Below are 17,942 nucleotides of genomic sequence, written 5' to 3'. Positions count from 1 at the left end.
GTTGTTTTGTTTTGTTTTTGTGGAAATGGGATCTCGCTCTGCTGCCCAGGCTGATCCCTAACTCCTGGCCTCAAAAGATCCTCCCACCTCGGCCTCCCAAAGTGCTGGGATTACAGGCGTGAGCCACCGTGCCCAGCCAAGACACCTGGGTTTTGAGTATAGAATGAGACAATGTTAGGGAGAGCCAGAGACGGGAGTCCCAGATTCCAGGAAGGAGGCTGGGGCAGTAGGGCAGGTCTAAGGTGGGGGCGCTCACCCTGGGAAGCTGAAGGAGATGCCGAGATCGTCCTGGCAGATATGGTCGGCTCCACAGTTCTTCTCAAAGGGTAGCTGCGTGGGAAGGCAACGGGGGGTTTTCTCCGAAACCCAGGCCTCACGCTGTGCGCCCTCTCTGGGAGACCCCAGCGCCAGGACTCACGGAGGCCGTGAAGTATCTCTGCGCATCGGCGGCCAGCATAGGCCGCAGGTTTCTGAAGGCAGGGAGGGGCTTGCCCACCAGCGTGAAGTTCAGACGCAAGGTGATGGGGGTCACAGAGTCCTCCACGCAGGTCTGGGGGACGGGTGTAGGGGAGAGCGGAGGGTAAGGGGAGCACTGTGCAGAGCTGCGCTCGGCCCCATCCACAGTTCTTATCCGGCCACTGCCCAGCTCCCAAGCGGCTTCCGCTTCCTCCAGGGCCTGCTCAGCGTCACCGCCTTCAGGAGGCCTCCCTGACACCCTCTCTGTTCTCTCCCCTGGTTTGTCTTTGTTTTTTTCCTCCTCCCCCCAGACCTCCCGATCAGCAATGACTGTTTTGGCCACCCCTATGCCCCTGGCCCCCAGGGCAGGGCCTGTCTCCCAGGAGCAGCTGGAAAAACGCGTATCCAGTGAACGCCTGAAAAAAATCCCAGCCGGAAGCCCCAGAGCTCTCTCAGGCTGCCCAATTCTCTTTCCTGAAATCCAACCGTGTGGCCCCTGGCAATTGCAGCCAATCTCATTACTCATTTGCTCGCTCACTCACTCTCTGGCTAACAAGCAGTAAGCATGTCCTGCATGGCTGGTGCTGTGCTGGGCTGAGCCACAGGGAGGCCGGAATGCAGCCTGTTCTCTCCCTGCCTTGCCTTCTGCCAGCCCCAGCGTGGCTGCCAGCCACGTTCATGCCCAGACGCACCGGGAGCAGCAGGTTGAAGTTTTCACAGTGTGTCTCCAGCCCGAGGACTCGAACTCGGCTCAGACTCCGGTTCTTTGTTTCCTGGAAGGTGGCACGGGGACTCAGGCGGCCAGGGTCGAGGGCCAGGTCCAAGGTCACAGAGCTTTGGAGGTCACCTGTAGGCAGTCGCAGGGACAGCGTTGAGACAGGATGGACAATGGGCAGGGTGGGAGACAGGGGCCTGGGATGGGGGACTCCAGAGGTCAGGGTGTCCTGGGTTGGAGGGGAGGGGACTCACGGCTCCTAAGCAGGTTGTTGGAACGTGTGTCAGTGTAAAGGCAGATGCTGGACTGTCCCAGGATCTGGTCAGAGACCACCTGCTCCCGACACTCAAACACAGACCTGGGGATCTCGGCAGGTATGAACTTCATGCTCACCTGCACCCAGAGCACAGGTCTGGTCCTGCGGGCAGAGCACCGAGCTGAGGACAGGCCATCGGCTCCTGGGAGCACCACGTGGGGTGGGCACCCTCATCTGGACCTAGGACCACCTGGGGAGCCTCCGAGAAAGGCTGCTCTCACCTGAGCAGGAGCACCTGGCCTCGGGCCCCCACAGCCAGGTCCACCAGTCCATCCTGGGTGAGGTCTTGACCCCCACTCAGAGCCTGCCCAAAATACTGCAGCCTGGAGGAGAGCTGGGAGCCGGCGATCCGCTGGCCAGAAGAGAGAAGGGTGAATCAAGATGGAAAGTGGGGGAAGAAGTTGGAAATAAGTAACAAGGGGAATATGGAGGTAGGACCGTCGGAAAGGGAGAGAAGGGGTGAGTTGTGAACAGATGTCACCAAGAAGAACCTGAAAAGAGGAGGTAGGAGTTGGGAGATGATTGCTAAGAAACAGATGTAAGAGTGGAGATTGGAAGGGTGTCCTGGTGACCCGAGTGTCATTCATTCAATCAGTCTCTAGTTCCAATTCTGACTCCTCCACATATGAGCCACGAGGCCGTGGGCAAGGACTCAATCTGTCTGTGCCTCCGTTTCCTCATCTTTCACATAATGATACTATTAGCTCAGAGTTTAGCCGTGCGCAGGAGAGGAATTCCTACGGTCCTTAGAACAGCACCCAGGATACGGCCAGCAGTCAATAATATATCACAATGAGTATTAAGGCTGAAAGGGACCTCAGAGTTCGTCCAACCTCACCTCCCTCGTTGCAAAGACGCAGGAGAGAGGTTTGGGACAGTGTCAACCCCATGTAGCCTTTAAGAGGCCGACTCCAGACCTAACACCAGACCGTCCGACCCCAGGCCCAAGTCCCCTTTTTGTTTCTTGCTGTCACTGTCTCTTCAAAGGACAAGAAAAAGCTGGGGTGGGGTGGGGAGTGGTCGCACCCACACCCAGATCCACCCTCCCGGGCACTGCCTCCCCTGTAGAACCTATCACCTTCATTCCCAGTGCTCGTGTTATGCTCAGTCCCTGGAAGAATGTGCCCTTTAAATCTCTGTGCACCCTGGAACTAGCAGACATTAAAAGTAATAATAATAGCCATACGCGGTGGCTCAAGCCTGTAATCCCAACACTTTGGGAGGCCGAGGCGGGTGGGTCATCTGAGGTCAGGAGTTCCAGACCAGCCTGGCCAACATGGTGAAACCCCGTTTCTACTAAATATACAAAAATTAGCTGGGCATGATGGCACACACCTGCAATCCAAGCTGCTCAGGAGGCTGAGGCAGGAGAATCGCTTGAATCCGGGAGGCGGAGGTTGCAGTGAGTGGAGATTGCACCACGGCACTCCAGCCTGGGTGACAGAGCGAGACTCTGTCTCGAAAAAAAAAAAAATGTAATAATAATGGGCAGGGCACACTGGCTTGTGCCTGTGGTCCCAGCTACTCAGGAGGCTTTGGCAGGAGGATCTCTTGAGCCCAGGAATTCGAGGCTGCAGTCAGCTATGATTGTGCCACTGCACTCCAGCCTGAGTGACATGATGAGACTCTGCCTCTAAACAATAAAAATTAAAAAAAGAAAAAGAAAAGAAAAAAAGGAATAATAACAAAATAAAAAGAGAAATTTACCAATTACTGAGGGAGTCTACAAAGGCTAGAGGTACCCCCTCTAAATCTAAAATAAAAGTTCAAAAATAAAAATAAAATATTTGATTGGTAAAAAATGCTAACAATCGTTTAAGCCTTTAGCAAGGCATAATCTTTTTGCTGGTGGAGGGTCTTGCCTGATGGTGACATGGCTGACTGATCACAGTGGCAACTGCTGGAGGTTGGGGTGGCTATGGCAATTTCCTAGAATAAGACAGTGAGGAAGTTTGCTGCCGGGATGGACTCTTCCTTTCATGAAATTTCTCTGGAGAACGCGATGCTGGTTGATAACATTTTGCCCACAGTAGAGCTTCTTTGAAAGTTGGAGTCAATCCTCTCAAATTCTATGCTGATTTATGAACTACATTTATATAATATTCTTCTTTTTTTTTTTTGAGACACACTTTCATTCAGTCGCCCAGGCTAGAGTGCAGTGGTGTGATCTCGGCTCACTGCAACCTTTGCCTCCCGGGTTCAAGCGATTCTCTTGCCTCAGCCTCCTGAGTAGCTGGGATTATAGACATCCACCACCACACCCAGCTAATTTTTTTAGTAGTGATGAGGTTTCCCTATGTAGGCCAGGCTGGTCTCGAACTCCTGACCTCAAGTGGTCTGTCCACCTCAGCCTCCCAAAGTGCTGGGATTACAGGGGTGGGCCACTGTGCCCGGCCCGTTTATGTAATATGTTTAATCTTGTGTTGTCATTTCAACAATATTTATATCATCTTCACCAGGAATGTATTCCATCTGAAAAAAAAAACACTTTCTTTCCTCATCCGTAAGAAGCAGGTCCTCATCTGTGCAAGTTTCATCGAGACCACAGCAATTCAGGCTCCACTTCTAATTCTGGTTCTCTATTTCCACCACATCCGCAGTCACTTCCTCCCCTGAAGCCTTGAGCCACTCAAAGTCATCCGTGAGAATTGGAATCAGCTTCTCCCAAACTCTTGTTAATGTTGATATTTTGACCCCCTCTCATGAATCACGAATGTTCTTAATGGCACCTAAAATTGTGAATTTTTTTCCAGAAGGTTTTCAATTGACTTTGCCCAGATCCATCAGAAGAATCACTATCTATGGCAGCTATAGCCTTATGAAATGTATTTCTGAAATAATGAGACTTGAAAGTCGAAATTACTCCTTGGTCCATGGACTGCAGAATGGGCGTTGTGTTTGCAGGCATGGAAACAACACTAATCTCCTTGAACATCTCCATCAGAGCTCTTGGGTGACCAGGTGCACTGTCAATAAGCAGCAGACTTTGGAAAGAAATCTATTTTTCTGAGCAGCAGGTCTCCAGAATGGGCTTAAAACACTCAGTCAACCATGCTGTAAACAGATGTGCTGTCACCCCAGCTTTGTTCCATTTCTAGAGCACAAGAAGGGTGGATTTAGCATCATTCTTCAGGGCCCTGGGATTTTCCAAATGGTAAATGAGCACTGGCTATACCTTGAAGTCCTACCAGCTGCTTTAGCCCCTAACAAGAGAGTCAGCCTGTCCTTTGAAGCTTTGAAGCCAGGCATTGACTTCTCTGAAAGTCCTAGATGGCATCTTCTTCCATCGATGGCCATCTCATCTACATTGAAAACCTGTTGTTGAGTGTAGCCACCTTCATCAGAACTTGCTGCGCCTTCTCCATCTGTAGTTGCTACTTCACCTTGTGCTTTTATGTTGTGGAGATTGCTTCTTTCCTTAAACCTCATGAACCCTGCTGACTTCCACCTCTGCTGACTTCCAACTTTTCTTCTGTAGTCTCCTCACCTCTCTCACCCTTCATAGAATTGAAGAGCATTCGGATCTTGCTCTGGATTAGGCTTTGGCTTAAGGGGATGTTGTGGCTGGTTTGATCTTCCATCCAGATCACTCAAACTTCCTTCATATCAGCAATTAGGCTGCTTCACTTTCTTATCATTCATATGTTCACTGGAGTAGCACTCTTAATTTCCTTCAATAACTTTTTCTTTGCATTCAGAATTTGACTGTTTGGTGCAAAAGGCCTTCAGCCCGTGTTGGCTTTTGACATGGCTTCTTTACCAAGCTTAATCATTTCTAGGTTTTGATCTAAAGTGAGAGATATGTGGCCAGACGTGGTGGCTCACGCTGTAATCCCAGTGCTTTGGGAGGCCAAGGCAGGCAGATCACTTAGAGTCAGGAGTTCGAGACTAGCCTGGCCAACATGGCAAAACCCCATCTCTACTAAAAACACAAAAATTAGCCAGGCATGGTGGCACCCACCTGTAATGCCAGCTACTCAGGAGGCTGAGGCAGGAGAATCACTTGAACCTCAGAGGGGGAAGTTTCAGCAAGCCAAGATCACACCAGTGTACTCCAGGCTGGGTGACAGAGTGAGACCCTGCCTCAATAAATAAATAAATAGTGAGAGACATGTGACTCTTCCTTTCACTTGAACACTTGAAGACCATTGTAGAGTTATTATTTGGCTTAATTTCAATATCATTGCATTGCAGGAAACAGGGAGGCCACAGGAGAGGGAGAGAGAGACAGGGGAGCTATCGGTGGTGGAGCAGTCAGAACACACACATTGATGAAGTTCACCTTCATATATGGACGTGCTTCATGGTGCCCCAAAACGAGGACAATAGTAACATCGAAGATCACTGGTCACAGATCACCATCACAGACATGATAATTACAAAAAAGTTTGAAACATTGTGAGAATTACCAAAGGTAACACAGAGACATGTGCATGCAGCTGGGAAAACAGCACTGATAGACTTGCTCAGTGCAGGGTCGCTGCCTACCTCCAATGTGTAAAAAATGCAGTATCTGCAAAGCACATAAAACATGGTATGCCTGCATGTGATGGGTCGTGGGAATTGGTACGAACTGTTTGCAGTTTCATGACAACACGTGGGCCCTTGTTATTCTCAACAGTCTTTCACCCTCTTCTTTAGATTCCCTTTCAGTTGTTAAACTATGTGGTTTTTGTTTGTTTGTTTTGAGATGGAGTCTCACTCTATCACCCAGGCTGGAGTGCAGTGGCGCAATCTCAGCTCACTGCAACCTCCGACTCCTGGGTTCAAGCCATTTTCCTGCCTCAGCCTCCCGAGTAGCTGGGATTACAGGCATGCGCCACCACGCACAGCCAATTTTTGTATTTTTGGTAGAGACAGGGTTTCCCCATGTTGGCCAGCCTAGTCTGGAACTCCTGACCTCAAGTGATCTGCCTGCCTCAGCCTCCCAAAGTACTGGGATTACAGGCTAGAGCCACTGCGCCTGGCCAGTTGTTAAACTATCTTAATGATAATTAAAACAGATTATAACAACATGACACCTATTGTGTGCCAGGCACTGTGATAAGCACTTCATGCATACTAACTCATTTAATCCTCACAGCAGCAGCTCAATAAGGTTGGTTCTATTAGTATCACCATTTTACCAGTGAGAAAATTGAGCACAGACAGGGTGAGTTACCTGTCAAAGATCAGACAGCTGGTGTGTGACAGAACTGCAGGGACCTTCCTTGGCACTTTTTTCTTTTTGGTAACAGCTTTTTTGAGCTATAGACCATATAGCACACAACTCACCCCTTTAAAGTATATGACTTAGTGGCTTTTGGTATGTTTAGAGAGGTGTGAAACCACTACCACAATCAATTTTAGAACATTTCCACTACCCCAAAAAGAGACTCCACACCCATTAGCAGTCACCCTCATGCCCCTGACTTTCCCCCACACCCAGCCCTGTGAAACTGCTCATCTACTTTCCGTCTCTACAGATCTGCCTGTTCTGGACATTTGGCCTGAATACATGTGGCCTTCTGTGTCTGGCTTCCCTCGCTTAGCATGTTTTATAGGTGGAATTGCCAGATCACATGGCAACTCTATGTTTAACTTTTTGTTTGTTTGTTTGTTTGAGACAGAGTTTTGCTCTTGTTGCCTAGGCTGGAGTGCAGTGCCACGATCTCGGCTTACCACAACCTCCACCTCCCAGGTTCAACAGATTCTCCTGCCTCAGCCTCCCGAGTAGCGGGGATTACAGGCACCCACCACCATGCCCAGCTAATTTTTTTTTTTTTTGTATTTTTAGTACAGATGGGGTTTCACTGTGTTGGCCAGGCTGATCTCAAACTCCTCAGGTTATCCACCCGCCTCGGCCTCCCAAAGTGCTGGGGTTACAGGCGTGAGCCACTGTGCCCAGCCTGTGTTTAATGTTTTGAGGACCTGCCATACTGATTTCCAAAGCAGCTGCGTGGATTTACATCATCCCCAGCAGTGCGGGAGGATGCCCGGTTCTCCACAACCTCACCAACATCTGTCATTATCTGCCTTTGTTTCTAGCCATTCTAGTAGGTGAGAAGTGGCATCTCATTATAGTTATAGTTTTGATTTGCTGGTGACTAATGACACTGAGAATCATTTTATGCACTCATTGGCCCTTTGTACCTCTTCTTTGGAGAAACGTCTATCCCTATCCAAATCCTTTGCCCCCCCCCCTTTTTTTTTTTTTGACACAGGGTTGTGCTCTTTCACCTGGGCTGAAGTGAAGTGACGCAATCATAGCTCACTGCAGCCTCAACCTCCTGGGCTCAGGTGACCTCCCACCTCAGCCTCCCGAGTAATTGAGACTAGAGTTACTACAGCACCACAATGCCTGTCTAATTTTTAAATTTTTTTCTAGAGATGGGGTCTCCCTATGTTGCCCAGGCTGGCCTGAAACTCCTGGCCTCAAGTGATCCTCCCGCCTCGGCCTCCCAAAGTGTTGGAATTACAGATCTGAGCCACTTGGAGCAGCCCCTTTGCCTATTTTTTAACAGGGCTTTCTTGACTTTTGCCAAGAAAAGCAGCCCTTCGTTCTCAGGGAACCTGCTCCCTTGGGTGGAGGGCGGCTGCAGGGATGGATGGGCATTTGGTGGGACCTCGATGGCAGGAAGGGAATAAAATCATGTAGCATCCAGGGAGGCGAGGGGCGAGTGGAAGGGAAGGTTGAAACGACTGGACCTAAGTGGTGAGCAGCAGGGAGCCGGGAGACTGTGCACCGGGTTAGAGGTCAGGAGGCCAGAGCACCCTTCACCGTCTCGGACCCACTCTGAACCTCCAACAAACCAAGGCCCTTGTCTTCCCAGTGTCCCAGATTCCATCTGTAAAATGGGTTTTCTGTGCCTGACCTGTGTACCTTGTAAAACTGGCAGGGACCTGGGCATCATGGCTCACGCCTATAATCCCAGCACTTTGGGAGGCCGAGACAGGCAGATCACCTGAGGCCAGGAGTTCAAGACCAGCCTAGCCAACGTGGCGAAAGCCTGTCTCTACTAAAATACAAAAATTAACCGGACATGGTGGTGCATGCCTGTAATCCCAGCTACTCTGGAGGCTGAGGCAGAGAATCGCTTGAACCTGGGAGACGGAGGTTGCAGTGAGCTGAGACCACGCCACTACTACAAGGTGCTCAGAGCTGGGCAAGGGAGGTAGGAAAAAGTAAAAAGGGACAGTTTTCCAGTATGACAGAGTGGGAGAGGCAAGAAGCAGGCTGCTCTAGTGACAGAAATGGGACACGGCCTCACCTGGCTGTGGGAGGGGCTGATGCTGGGTCCCAAGACTCCGTGAAACAGGTAGACAGCACCCCGGTTCTCCTCCTCTCCTGGGGCCCCGATGGCCACGTCTGTCAGCTTGTCCCCATTCACATCCCCCAGCACTGTCAGAGCCGCCCCAAAGCGACCCCAGGGGTGGCCCTGCTCCCCGTAGAGAACAGCATCACACTGCCACCTTCTCCACTGCAGAACAAAAGCAGTGCCAGGCCCAACCCGCCCAACCCCTCCACCCACACCAGACCCCACCCGGCCCAGGCCCATCAGCCACTCACCCCCCTGGGCAAGGGACACACAGACACCTGGCCCCCTCGGGTCTGCTCGTAGTAATGGGGGGCCCCGATGAGGACCAGGTCGGTGCTGCCGTCGCTGCCCACGTCCACGGAGCAGAGGGAAGCCCCGAAGTAGGAGCCGATCTGGAGGACAGAGCCTGGGTCATGCTGCCTGTCCCTGCCAGAGGCAGCCCTGTGGGCCAGGTCTCACCTCTCCCCAGGTACCAGGACCTCCCCCAAGGCCCTCAAAGCCCCTCCATCCTCTCCCCAGCCCCAGCCACTGTCCCCACCCTCATCCTCCCCTCTGGCTCCTGTCACGCCCAACCTGGGTCCCCGTGACTTCGGCCTTCATCCTCCATTGCCTGGACACCTGGGTGAAGATGACAGCCTTCCCGGTGTGCTGGTAGCGGGGGGCCCCCAGGACCAGGCTCTGCACCCCTTTCCAGAGGGCCAGCTCGGTGGAGTAACCTGAGGGGCCCAGGCCTCAGCACAAAGGCCCCCATTCCCCCTCCCCAGAACCCTGGACCCCCACCCCGGGCAGCACAGCACCCATTCCCCCTCCCCAGAACCCTGGACCCCACCCTGGGCAGTGCAGCCCCCATCCTCCCTCCCCAGAACCCTGGAACCCACCCCAGGCAGCACAGCCCCCATCCCCCCTCCCCAGAACCCTGGACCCCCACCCCAGGCAGCACAGCCCCCATCCCTCCTCCCCAGAACCCTGGAACCCACCCCGGGCAGCACAGCCCCCATCCTCCTTCCCCAGAACCCTGGACCCCACCCTGAGCAGTGCATCTCCCACCTGTCCCCAACCCCTGGCTGTTTCTCACCCAGGTAAGAGTCCCTCATGTCCACATTCTCCTGAGACATGTTGATGAAGGTGGGGCTCATATTTGGGGGGTACAGGAAGGCACCTCCAGACCAAGTGAAGCTCCCCACAGCCCCCAGAACGGGGCCATCCTGGGAGAAAAGGATTCCAGGGCTGAACAGAGGCCGGAGCAGGAAGACAGCATGTACCAGAGATATGCCTTCCGCCCGCGCCTCTTACCCACCTGACACCCACCCTGGCCTTCCCTGCTCCCCCTCCCCTTACGGCACATCATCGGCCTAAGGGGCCCTACTTACAGGCGTGAACACAGCGCTGAAGCCCTCCTGTGCCATCTCCAATTCGAAGGAGCTACTGCTTGTGGTCTCCGTACCTGGGGGAAGGCATGACGCTTGAGTGCCAGGGAGGGAGACGGGCTTTGCCAGGTCCAAGAACACTTCAGCTTTAGGAGAAGCTAAGACTGGAGGCTACAGGGAGAGCTGGTGCCTGTGACAGGGACCAGGCTCTGCCCTCCAGATCAGCTCCGACTTCGGGGCCCCCCTCTGCTCCATGGATGTGGACAGCGATGGCAGCACCGATCTGGTCCTCATCAGGGCCCCCCACAGGTCTACATGCAGGCCCGAGGGGGCCAGGTGTCCGTGTGCCCCTTGCCCAGGGGAGTGAGTGGCTGGGGGGACGTGGACTGGGTAGGGCCCAGTATGGGTGGAAGGGTCTCCTAGGTTGGGCCTGGCACTGCTTTTTGTTCTGCAGTGGAGCCGGTGGTGGTGTGAGATCATTCTCTGTGGGGAGCAGGGCCATCCTGGGGCCACTTTGGGGCGGCTCTGACAGTGCTGGGGGACGTCAGCGGGGACAAGCTGACAGACGTGGCTATCAGGGTCCCCGGAAAGCAGGAGTACCGGGATGCTGTCTACCTGTTTCACGGAGCCTTGGGTTCTAAGTGAAAAGGTGTTAACGGCTGAGGATTCCCCAAGCGAAGAGCTCCCTTCAGACTCACCCTCAATGGCAAAGATCTTTTCCTTCAGTTGGTTTTGAATATCTTTCAGAGCATCAAAGTCCTCCACTTTAAATATGTGTTCCTGGGAGGGCTTCGATGCAATGTCATTTAATTCTTTCCAAGAATTTGTGTTTTGAAAAGCTGATCCAACCTGTCCCCAGAAAAGATCAACTCAGTAAAAGTAATAAATCAAATGTGCCTGTGTGCACTGGGTGCAACATCCTCCAATAACCCCACAAGATCAACATGATCACACCCTGTGGACACAGGAGGAACACGAAGCCCGGATGGCATCAGGGAGTTTAGGAGAAAGGATCATGGTCTCCAGTCTGGGGCAGAGTTTTCATCCTTAAGGCAGTAAGAACAGAGAGAGCTGGTGTTTCTATCGTTGAAAGGGATGTTGTTGGCGGTGGTTCACGCTTGTAATCCCTGTGCTTTGGGAGACCAAGGTGGTAGAATTGCTTGAGGCCAGGAATTTGAGACCAGCCTGGGCAACATAGCAAGACCCCATCTCAACCAAAAAGAAAATAGCCAGGCTTGATGGCACACGCCTGTGGTCCCAGCTACTGGGGAGGCTGGGGTGGGAGGATCACTGGAGCCCAGGAATTCGAGGCTGCGGTGAGCTAGGATTGCACCACTTCCTGGGTGATAGACCAAGATCCTGTCTCAAAGAGAAAAGAAAATACATAGAAAGGGAAGTTGCCCTGAGAGGAAGCCGTGGGAGAAGGGGGAAGCCATCCCACACCCTACCCCAATTGCATAGCGGATGATGCCTGCTGCATCAGCCATGGGGATGACATCCTTATAATCCAGGCTGTCGCCTTCTTTCTTCCCATCAGTGATGACAATGAGAATTTTGGTGGCATCCCTACGGGCCCCATATGAGGCATGGAACAATTGGTGCCTATCAGGAAAGAAGAGGTCTTAGAGGCCTGTGAAGAAAACCACACTAGCCCCTGGTGCCCTCGTGAAAATGAGAAGATGCCTTTTCCTTCGGGAGGCCCCAGTCCCACCCAGAGGCCCCAGCTTGGCAAGGGTATCACGGGCTGAATTTCGGTCCCTGCCTGTCCCCTTCTCATAGAGACAGATGAGGCCCAAGGGAAGACCTGGGTGCTTTGGGACTGTGCCTGGAAGAAGTCAGGACTCACACGACTTTTTGGATGGCGGTGGCCGTGTATGTTAACCCTCCCAGCTGGCGAACAGAAGCCAACAGGCTGAGGGGGTTTGAGCTGCGCCTGAATTTCTCGAAAGTGAAGTGTGTTTCGAATCGGTTGGAGAACTGCATCAGGGAAAACTGGGAGAAGCACACAGGGCGGGGCTGAGGCCATTTCACCAGGATCCAAGCACCCATCCCCAGCAGCCTCCCTCCCCCAATGGCACACCTGGGTGCTGGGTCTCTGGAACTGGCTTATCACAGCTCTCACGAAGTTCATCATCGTGGCAAAGTTGCCGGAGGAGATGCTGCCTGAGCCATCGATCAGGAACACAATATCCTGCTCCTGTCTTGGGCACTCTGGAGAAGGAGGTGACACCAGTCCTCCAAGGGACACTCCTGGAGTCCAGGACTGTGGCCTCTTGGCCATAAGAGCTCACTCTCCCAAAACCCTTCCTCCCCTAAGCCCCTAGTCTGGCGATGGGAGTCAGGCTCCACACCCTGGGTCCTCTCCTCATCAGGGGCAGGGCTTCCCTAACCCCTTGCCTGGAACAAGGCCCTTCATTCTCTTAAAGTTGCCTAAAGAGGCTGTGATGGGCTGGGCACAGTGGCTCACGCCTGTAATCCCAGTACTTTGGGAGGCCGAGGTGGGTGGATCACGAGGTCAGGAGATCGAGACCATCCTGGCCCACATGGTGAAACCCCGTCTCTACTAAAAATACAAAAATTAGCTGGGTGTGGTGGCACGCGCCTGTGGTCCCAGCTACTCGGGAGGCAGAGGCAGAACTGCTTGAACCTGGAAGGTGGAGGTTGCAGTGAGCTGAGATCGTGCCACAGCACTCCAACCTGGCAACAGAGTGAGGCTCCATCTCAAAAAAATAAAAAATAAAAAAGGCTGTGATGAAGCTGCTCAGCCCCGTCGACAAAAAAGTGAAGGTCAGACCGGGTGCAGTGACTTACTCGTGTAATCCAAGCACTTTGGGAGGCCTAGGCAGGAGAATTGCTTGAGCCTAGGATTTCAAGATCAGCCTGGACAACATAGTTAGACCTCACATCTACTAAAAATTGTTAAAAATCAGCTGGGCATGGTAGCTCTTCTCTATGGTCCCAGCCCAGGAGTTGGAGGCTGCAGTGAGCTGTGATTGTACCACTGCACTCCAGCCTCAGTGACAGAGTAAGACTGTCTCGAAAAAAAAAGAAAAAAAAAAAAAAAAACAGGAAGATTTCTCCAATTCAGATGGTAGGAAGCAGAGGGCCTCCCCCTCCACCACCCTGGATATCTGTGCCCCTCCCTGGACCCATCCCTCCTTCCTCCCTCAACGTCACCCCACCAGCAATGACACAAACTGGCACCAGTCCCTAGCCAGTGTTTGTCCTCACTGCTCAGTGCTGAATGGTAGTTTTGTTAATTTTTTTTTTTTTTAATTGAGATGGAGTCTCGCTCTGTCACCCAGGCTGGAGTGCAGTGGTGCAATCAAAGCTTCCTACAGCCTCCAACTCCCGGGCTCAAGTGATTCTCCTGCCCCAGCCTCCCCAGTAGTTGGGACTAGAGGTATGTAACACCATGCCAAGCTACTCTGTATTTTATATTTATTTTTTGTAGAGATGAGGTCTCACTATGTTGCCCAGGCTGGTCTCAAACTCCAGGCCTCAAACGACCCTCCTGCCTTGATTGTTAATATTTTAAACAAATCATCCCAGGCAACAGCCACACACTGGGCCTGTTCTGTTCTCAGCTTAAATACAGGCCCCCACTCCCCTCCTGTGTGAAGGCAGCATCTGTCCTGAGAAGAGACGCTCTTCCAGCACCTGGAGAGGAAACCCCCTTCCATGCGACCTCTCAGCATCCCCTCTGCCCCAGAGGCCTCCACCGGAGAGATAGGTGTCCTGGGCATTCTGATGGGTGCCCAGTCCCCTGTGGATGGAGTCTGGACCCACGGAGGTGCTGGAAGGCGCACCCTATTTGCAGCCAGATGTCAGTCTCACCAAGGGCTTGAGAGCAAATGTGAAACCAGAGGCCTCAGCCTGCCAGGTCTGAAAAGCCCACTGTTCCGCTTCCTTGTCTTTTTTCCCCATCAGCACCAGGGAAGCCAGGCCCTGCGTCTCAACCAGCATGTGCACATGCACACACACATACATGCACACACATGCATGTACATGTGTGCATGTGCACATGTATACACGTGCATACATATACACACATGTACCCACGTGCACACACACACACGTTGTTCACACTGCACTTTCACTGACCTTTCCTAAACTACTGCACAAACCGATTGGTCATGTCCCAGGACCCATTGGATGAAAATAGATCCTCTCCTCTGAAAATAACAACAGCTGGCCTTCATAGGGCTGTCGCCTGGTGCTAGCTGCTGTGCTAACCCCTGGCCATGAATCATCCTGTGTTACTTTCAGTGCTGGGTGTGTTATTATCCCCATCCAACACGAAGAAACTGAGGCTTGGAGAGGTTAAGGTCACAGGAAAGGTCCGGCAGCGTGCCGGCGACGGGCAGGATGTGCGGGTAGCAGCGTCAGGAACCACTGCAACACATGGTAACTCTTTTTCCAGATCCCTTCTTTCTGATCCACTCTGGCAAGACTGTCTCTGGCCCACCGCACCCCCAATTGGATGTGCATGAGCTCCTCAAAGCTTTGGTGGTCCCAACACTCACCCTGCCTGGACGCCGGGAGCCTCTGGGTGAGCTGGGCGGCGGCCAGGAGGAAGCAGAGTCCAGTCAGGTACATGTTCCTGCCGCACGCGTGGTGCACTGTGGGGCCGCAGGCCTGGGGACACAGCGGGCTGCTGGGGGGCTGCCCCTGCTTCCTCCCACCCTCACATTCCAGCACCTCCACCCTACAGGAGACTCCCAGCCCCTGCGGCCCCGGCTCCTCCCTCCCTCCCTCCCTCCCTCAGAAGCCTCCTGTGACCCAGGGCCACTCACCAGCAGCTGGGAAGGGCTGGTGGTAGCCGCCAGGGACAGGCCCAGGGACATGTTCACGGCCTCCAGGGGGACTGTGGGGACAGATATGTGCATGGTCACTCTCGGGGGTACAGAGAAGGTTGTGGAAGACTTGGGCAGGGGTCACCTCCACCTGGGAGACAAAGAGGTCTGAAGGTGAAGGAAGTTGTTGGGTCTTGACAGAGCTGCAGGGGTGCGATGGGCCGGGAGGCCTTGAGGGGCCAGGAAGCATATCTGAGGGTGAGGGTCTCAGACACAGTGGAAGCTGGAAGTGAAACGCCGTGAGTTCGCGGGCCCCTGGAGCAGGGGAGCCTGCGAGCCCGGCCCTGGGTCCCGGGAGGGGCGGTGACTCACCCTGCAGGCCGATGGGCTCACAGGCACCGGTGCTGTAGCCACACTGGTAGAGGCCACCCGTTTGGTTGGCAGCTGTTATCTTTTGAGGGGCTCCAACCACCACCCTGCGAGGAGACAAAGAACACTTCAGGTAAGAGTGTGGACGCTGCGGCACAGCTGCCACTCCGGCGAGTTTGCGTTCCCTCTCTGAGCCTCAGCTTCCTCATCTGCAAGATGGATTTTAATAATTTAAATTCCATGTGGAAGGGATTTCTGTCTGTTGGATTCTCTGGCGTATGGAGACAAGAAATATTTGTTGAGTCTGGGTGTGGTGGCTCACACCTGGAATCCCAGCACTTTAGGAGGCTGAGGCGGGAGGATTGTTTGAGCCCAGGAGCTTGAGACCAACATAGTGAGACTCTGTCTCTATATATTTTTAAATGTATAGAAAAAAAAGAAAGAAAAAACAAATAAGTGTCTGTTGCACGACTGATTCCTACTCACAGGCTGTCGTGTGGACTAAATCAGCATCCACCTGTGATGAGCCTGGCACTGCACTTACTGCTCTGTAAATGTTAGCTGTGAGACCGTGCCTGCCTTCAAGGCAAATCTTCATTAGCCAGGGCAGTCGCTACACCAGACAGAGAGGAGAGTTTGCAAATAACAGGGCAGGGCCGGGGGCATGGGGCCCTGAGCAGGTAGAGGATGGATGGAGCCGAAGGCGAGCACCACCTGGGCCTCACCAGGAGTTGGCATACTGGACCACGCTGTCTCCAAACCCAGCACTGTCCACATGGAAGGCTGTCAGCTCCTCTGTGTCCAAGTTGAAACCTAGAGAAGTCGCTAAGCCTGGGAAAGAGGTGGGAAGAGAGCTTTGGAGAAGGGTCTTCCTCCTGCCTGGCTGCCCTCCACCCCCGGCCCCAGCGTCCCCATCTCTCCTCTGAGCCTGATGCCTGGGGTGCCTGGGTCTTCTGGACACCTGACTCATCCCCTTCTCTCCTTCCAAGGGTCCAGGGAGGCCCCTTGCCCACCATCCGCTATCGAATTTCAGTTCTCCATTTCTGCAGAGCAGTACCCGGGCTCTAAAAATGATCTTTCCCCAACGTGCCCCTCAGGTGCTATGAGAATGAGTCCAGGAAAACTTGCAGACCAAAGCATCCTGTCCACAGAGCACAGGCTTGGCGCATTCTGCCTACTTTAAAAATCTCTGGAGTATAGAGACAGCTGGCCTCTCTTCCAGCATCTCTGGAACTCCCCCAAAATTGGTTCATCAATATCCTCTCCCTCCACAAACTCCAAATCTCAAACCCTATGTGCCAGCCTCCTCCTCATGCTTGACTGAGTCTTTCTTCCTACCCAGATCCTAACCCCCCAGCCTGAGTCCCCAGTTCAGGGCCCTGGGCTCCCTTGGGCCTGGGTCCCCAGCCCTACTTCGTTGGGGTCCAGGCTCACCTGTGAACAGGAGGAGAGCTGCCCTGGTCCTGGTCATGACTAGGTCAGACGTGGAGCTCTGAGCTCCTGAGCCGTTGCAGGAAGAGCTGGACCAAGGTACTAGGAAGTAAGTGGGCAGAGAGGTTGCCAGGGGCAGGAAGAAGGTTGTCAGCATGAGTCAGAGGGGGCGGGCAGAGAACGCAACTGATCCCAGGACAGGCTCGGCCGCCCACACGCCCCCACCCCCCGACCGGAGTCACTCTCATCAGATGACTTGGCTTGATGCCCTTTGCTTAGGTGGATGCAAATCCCTGCCCTGCCCCTCCCAGGCTCCCCCTTGACTGCCAGAAGGCACCCCTTGACCTTGAAATTTCAGCCAGACTGGAGGGGGGCGGGGCAGATGCCAATCCCTCAGGACCCTAAAGGAAACCCTGGTGGGAGCCTCCACTCTGACTTGAAAAGTCTGGGCCAAGGAGTGGGGCATCCGGGTCCCTAGGAGGAGCACAGAGCGAGTATTTGTTCATTCATTCGTTCAGTCATTTATTCATCATTTATTCAAGGAGCCTAATTTGAGCCTGGAGACGCAAGCCCTCTGCTAGGTGGGGAAGAAAACATAAACCACAAAGCCCCAGCCCTGGGGTCAGTAGAGAGGCAAATGTATAAACAGCAAGTTCATTGTTGTGAGGGGGAAGCACAGAGACCACAGGATGCCTCACCCAGGCTGGGAAGGTGTAGCTTTCTGAGAAGGCTTCCTGGAAGAGGTGACGCTTGAGCTGAGCATTGAAAGCAACCAAAGTCGGGAGATGACAGGGCAGCCAGACATGGATGAGGCAGGGGACAGGAGGGTCTGTGTGTGAAATCAGCAATGGGAACCAGACAGTCAGGGTGGGAAGTTGTAAGAGACAAGGTCAGGGCCACTGGGAGGAAAGGAAGGGGAAGCAGTCCTCAGGCCCTGGAAGCCCCCCAATGTACATCAATTTTTTTTTTTTTAATTTCAGAAATAGAGTCTTGCTCTGCCACCCAAGCTGGAGTGCAGTGGTGTGATCATAGTTCACTGCTGCTTCGAACTCCTGGGCCCAAGGGATCCTCCTGCCTCAGCCTCCCAAGTAGCCAGGACTATAGGATTGCACCACTGCACCTGAATATATATATATATTTTTTAATTTTTCGTAGAGACAGAGTTTCCCCATGTTGGCCAGGCTGGTCTCAAAC

At 53.3% G+C, this 17,942-nt stretch overlaps 1 protein-coding gene across 3 annotated transcripts in view; it reads right to left on the bottom strand.

Moving 5' to 3' along the window:
• ITGAX (integrin subunit alpha X) overlaps nucleotides 1-16,836 on the bottom strand; it is a 29,407-nt gene extending 12,571 nt beyond the window's left edge. For all 3 annotated transcript variants that reach the window (XM_032157234.2, XM_032157235.2, XM_058440945.1), the window contains exons 1-19: nucleotides 16,752-16,836; nucleotides 16,043-16,148; nucleotides 15,321-15,424; nucleotides 14,949-15,019; nucleotides 14,679-14,790; nucleotides 12,233-12,363; nucleotides 11,999-12,144; nucleotides 11,601-11,754; nucleotides 10,851-11,001; nucleotides 10,156-10,229; nucleotides 9,861-9,990; nucleotides 9,359-9,501; nucleotides 9,037-9,177; nucleotides 8,738-8,947; nucleotides 1,709-1,839; nucleotides 1,426-1,589; nucleotides 1,149-1,303; nucleotides 419-550; nucleotides 257-330 (exon numbers count right to left, since the gene is read on the bottom strand). In XM_032157234.2, the coding sequence (XP_032013125.1) occupies nucleotides 257-330; nucleotides 419-550; nucleotides 1,149-1,303; nucleotides 1,426-1,589; nucleotides 1,709-1,839; nucleotides 8,738-8,947; nucleotides 9,037-9,177; nucleotides 9,359-9,501; nucleotides 9,861-9,990; nucleotides 10,156-10,229; nucleotides 10,851-11,001; nucleotides 11,601-11,754; nucleotides 11,999-12,144; nucleotides 12,233-12,363; nucleotides 14,679-14,790; nucleotides 14,949-15,019; nucleotides 15,321-15,424; nucleotides 16,043-16,148; nucleotides 16,752-16,788 (2,366 nt within the window). In that variant the 5' untranslated portion in view covers nucleotides 16,789-16,836. The remainder of the gene's footprint in view (nucleotides 1-256; nucleotides 331-418; nucleotides 551-1,148; nucleotides 1,304-1,425; nucleotides 1,590-1,708; nucleotides 1,840-8,737; nucleotides 8,948-9,036; nucleotides 9,178-9,358; nucleotides 9,502-9,860; nucleotides 9,991-10,155; nucleotides 10,230-10,850; nucleotides 11,002-11,600; nucleotides 11,755-11,998; nucleotides 12,145-12,232; nucleotides 12,364-14,678; nucleotides 14,791-14,948; nucleotides 15,020-15,320; nucleotides 15,425-16,042; nucleotides 16,149-16,751) is intronic.
• Nucleotides 16,837-17,942: the final 1,106 nt, after the last annotated feature.

This window comes from Hylobates moloch, unplaced genomic scaffold, assembly GCF_009828535.3.
Source record: "Hylobates moloch isolate HMO894 unplaced genomic scaffold, HMol_V3 SCAFFOLD_6, whole genome shotgun sequence".
Taxonomy (NCBI): domain Eukaryota; kingdom Metazoa; phylum Chordata; class Mammalia; order Primates; family Hylobatidae; genus Hylobates; species Hylobates moloch.
The sequence above is the reverse complement of the archived record's forward strand: the minus strand, read 5'-3'. Positions and strand labels throughout refer to the sequence as shown.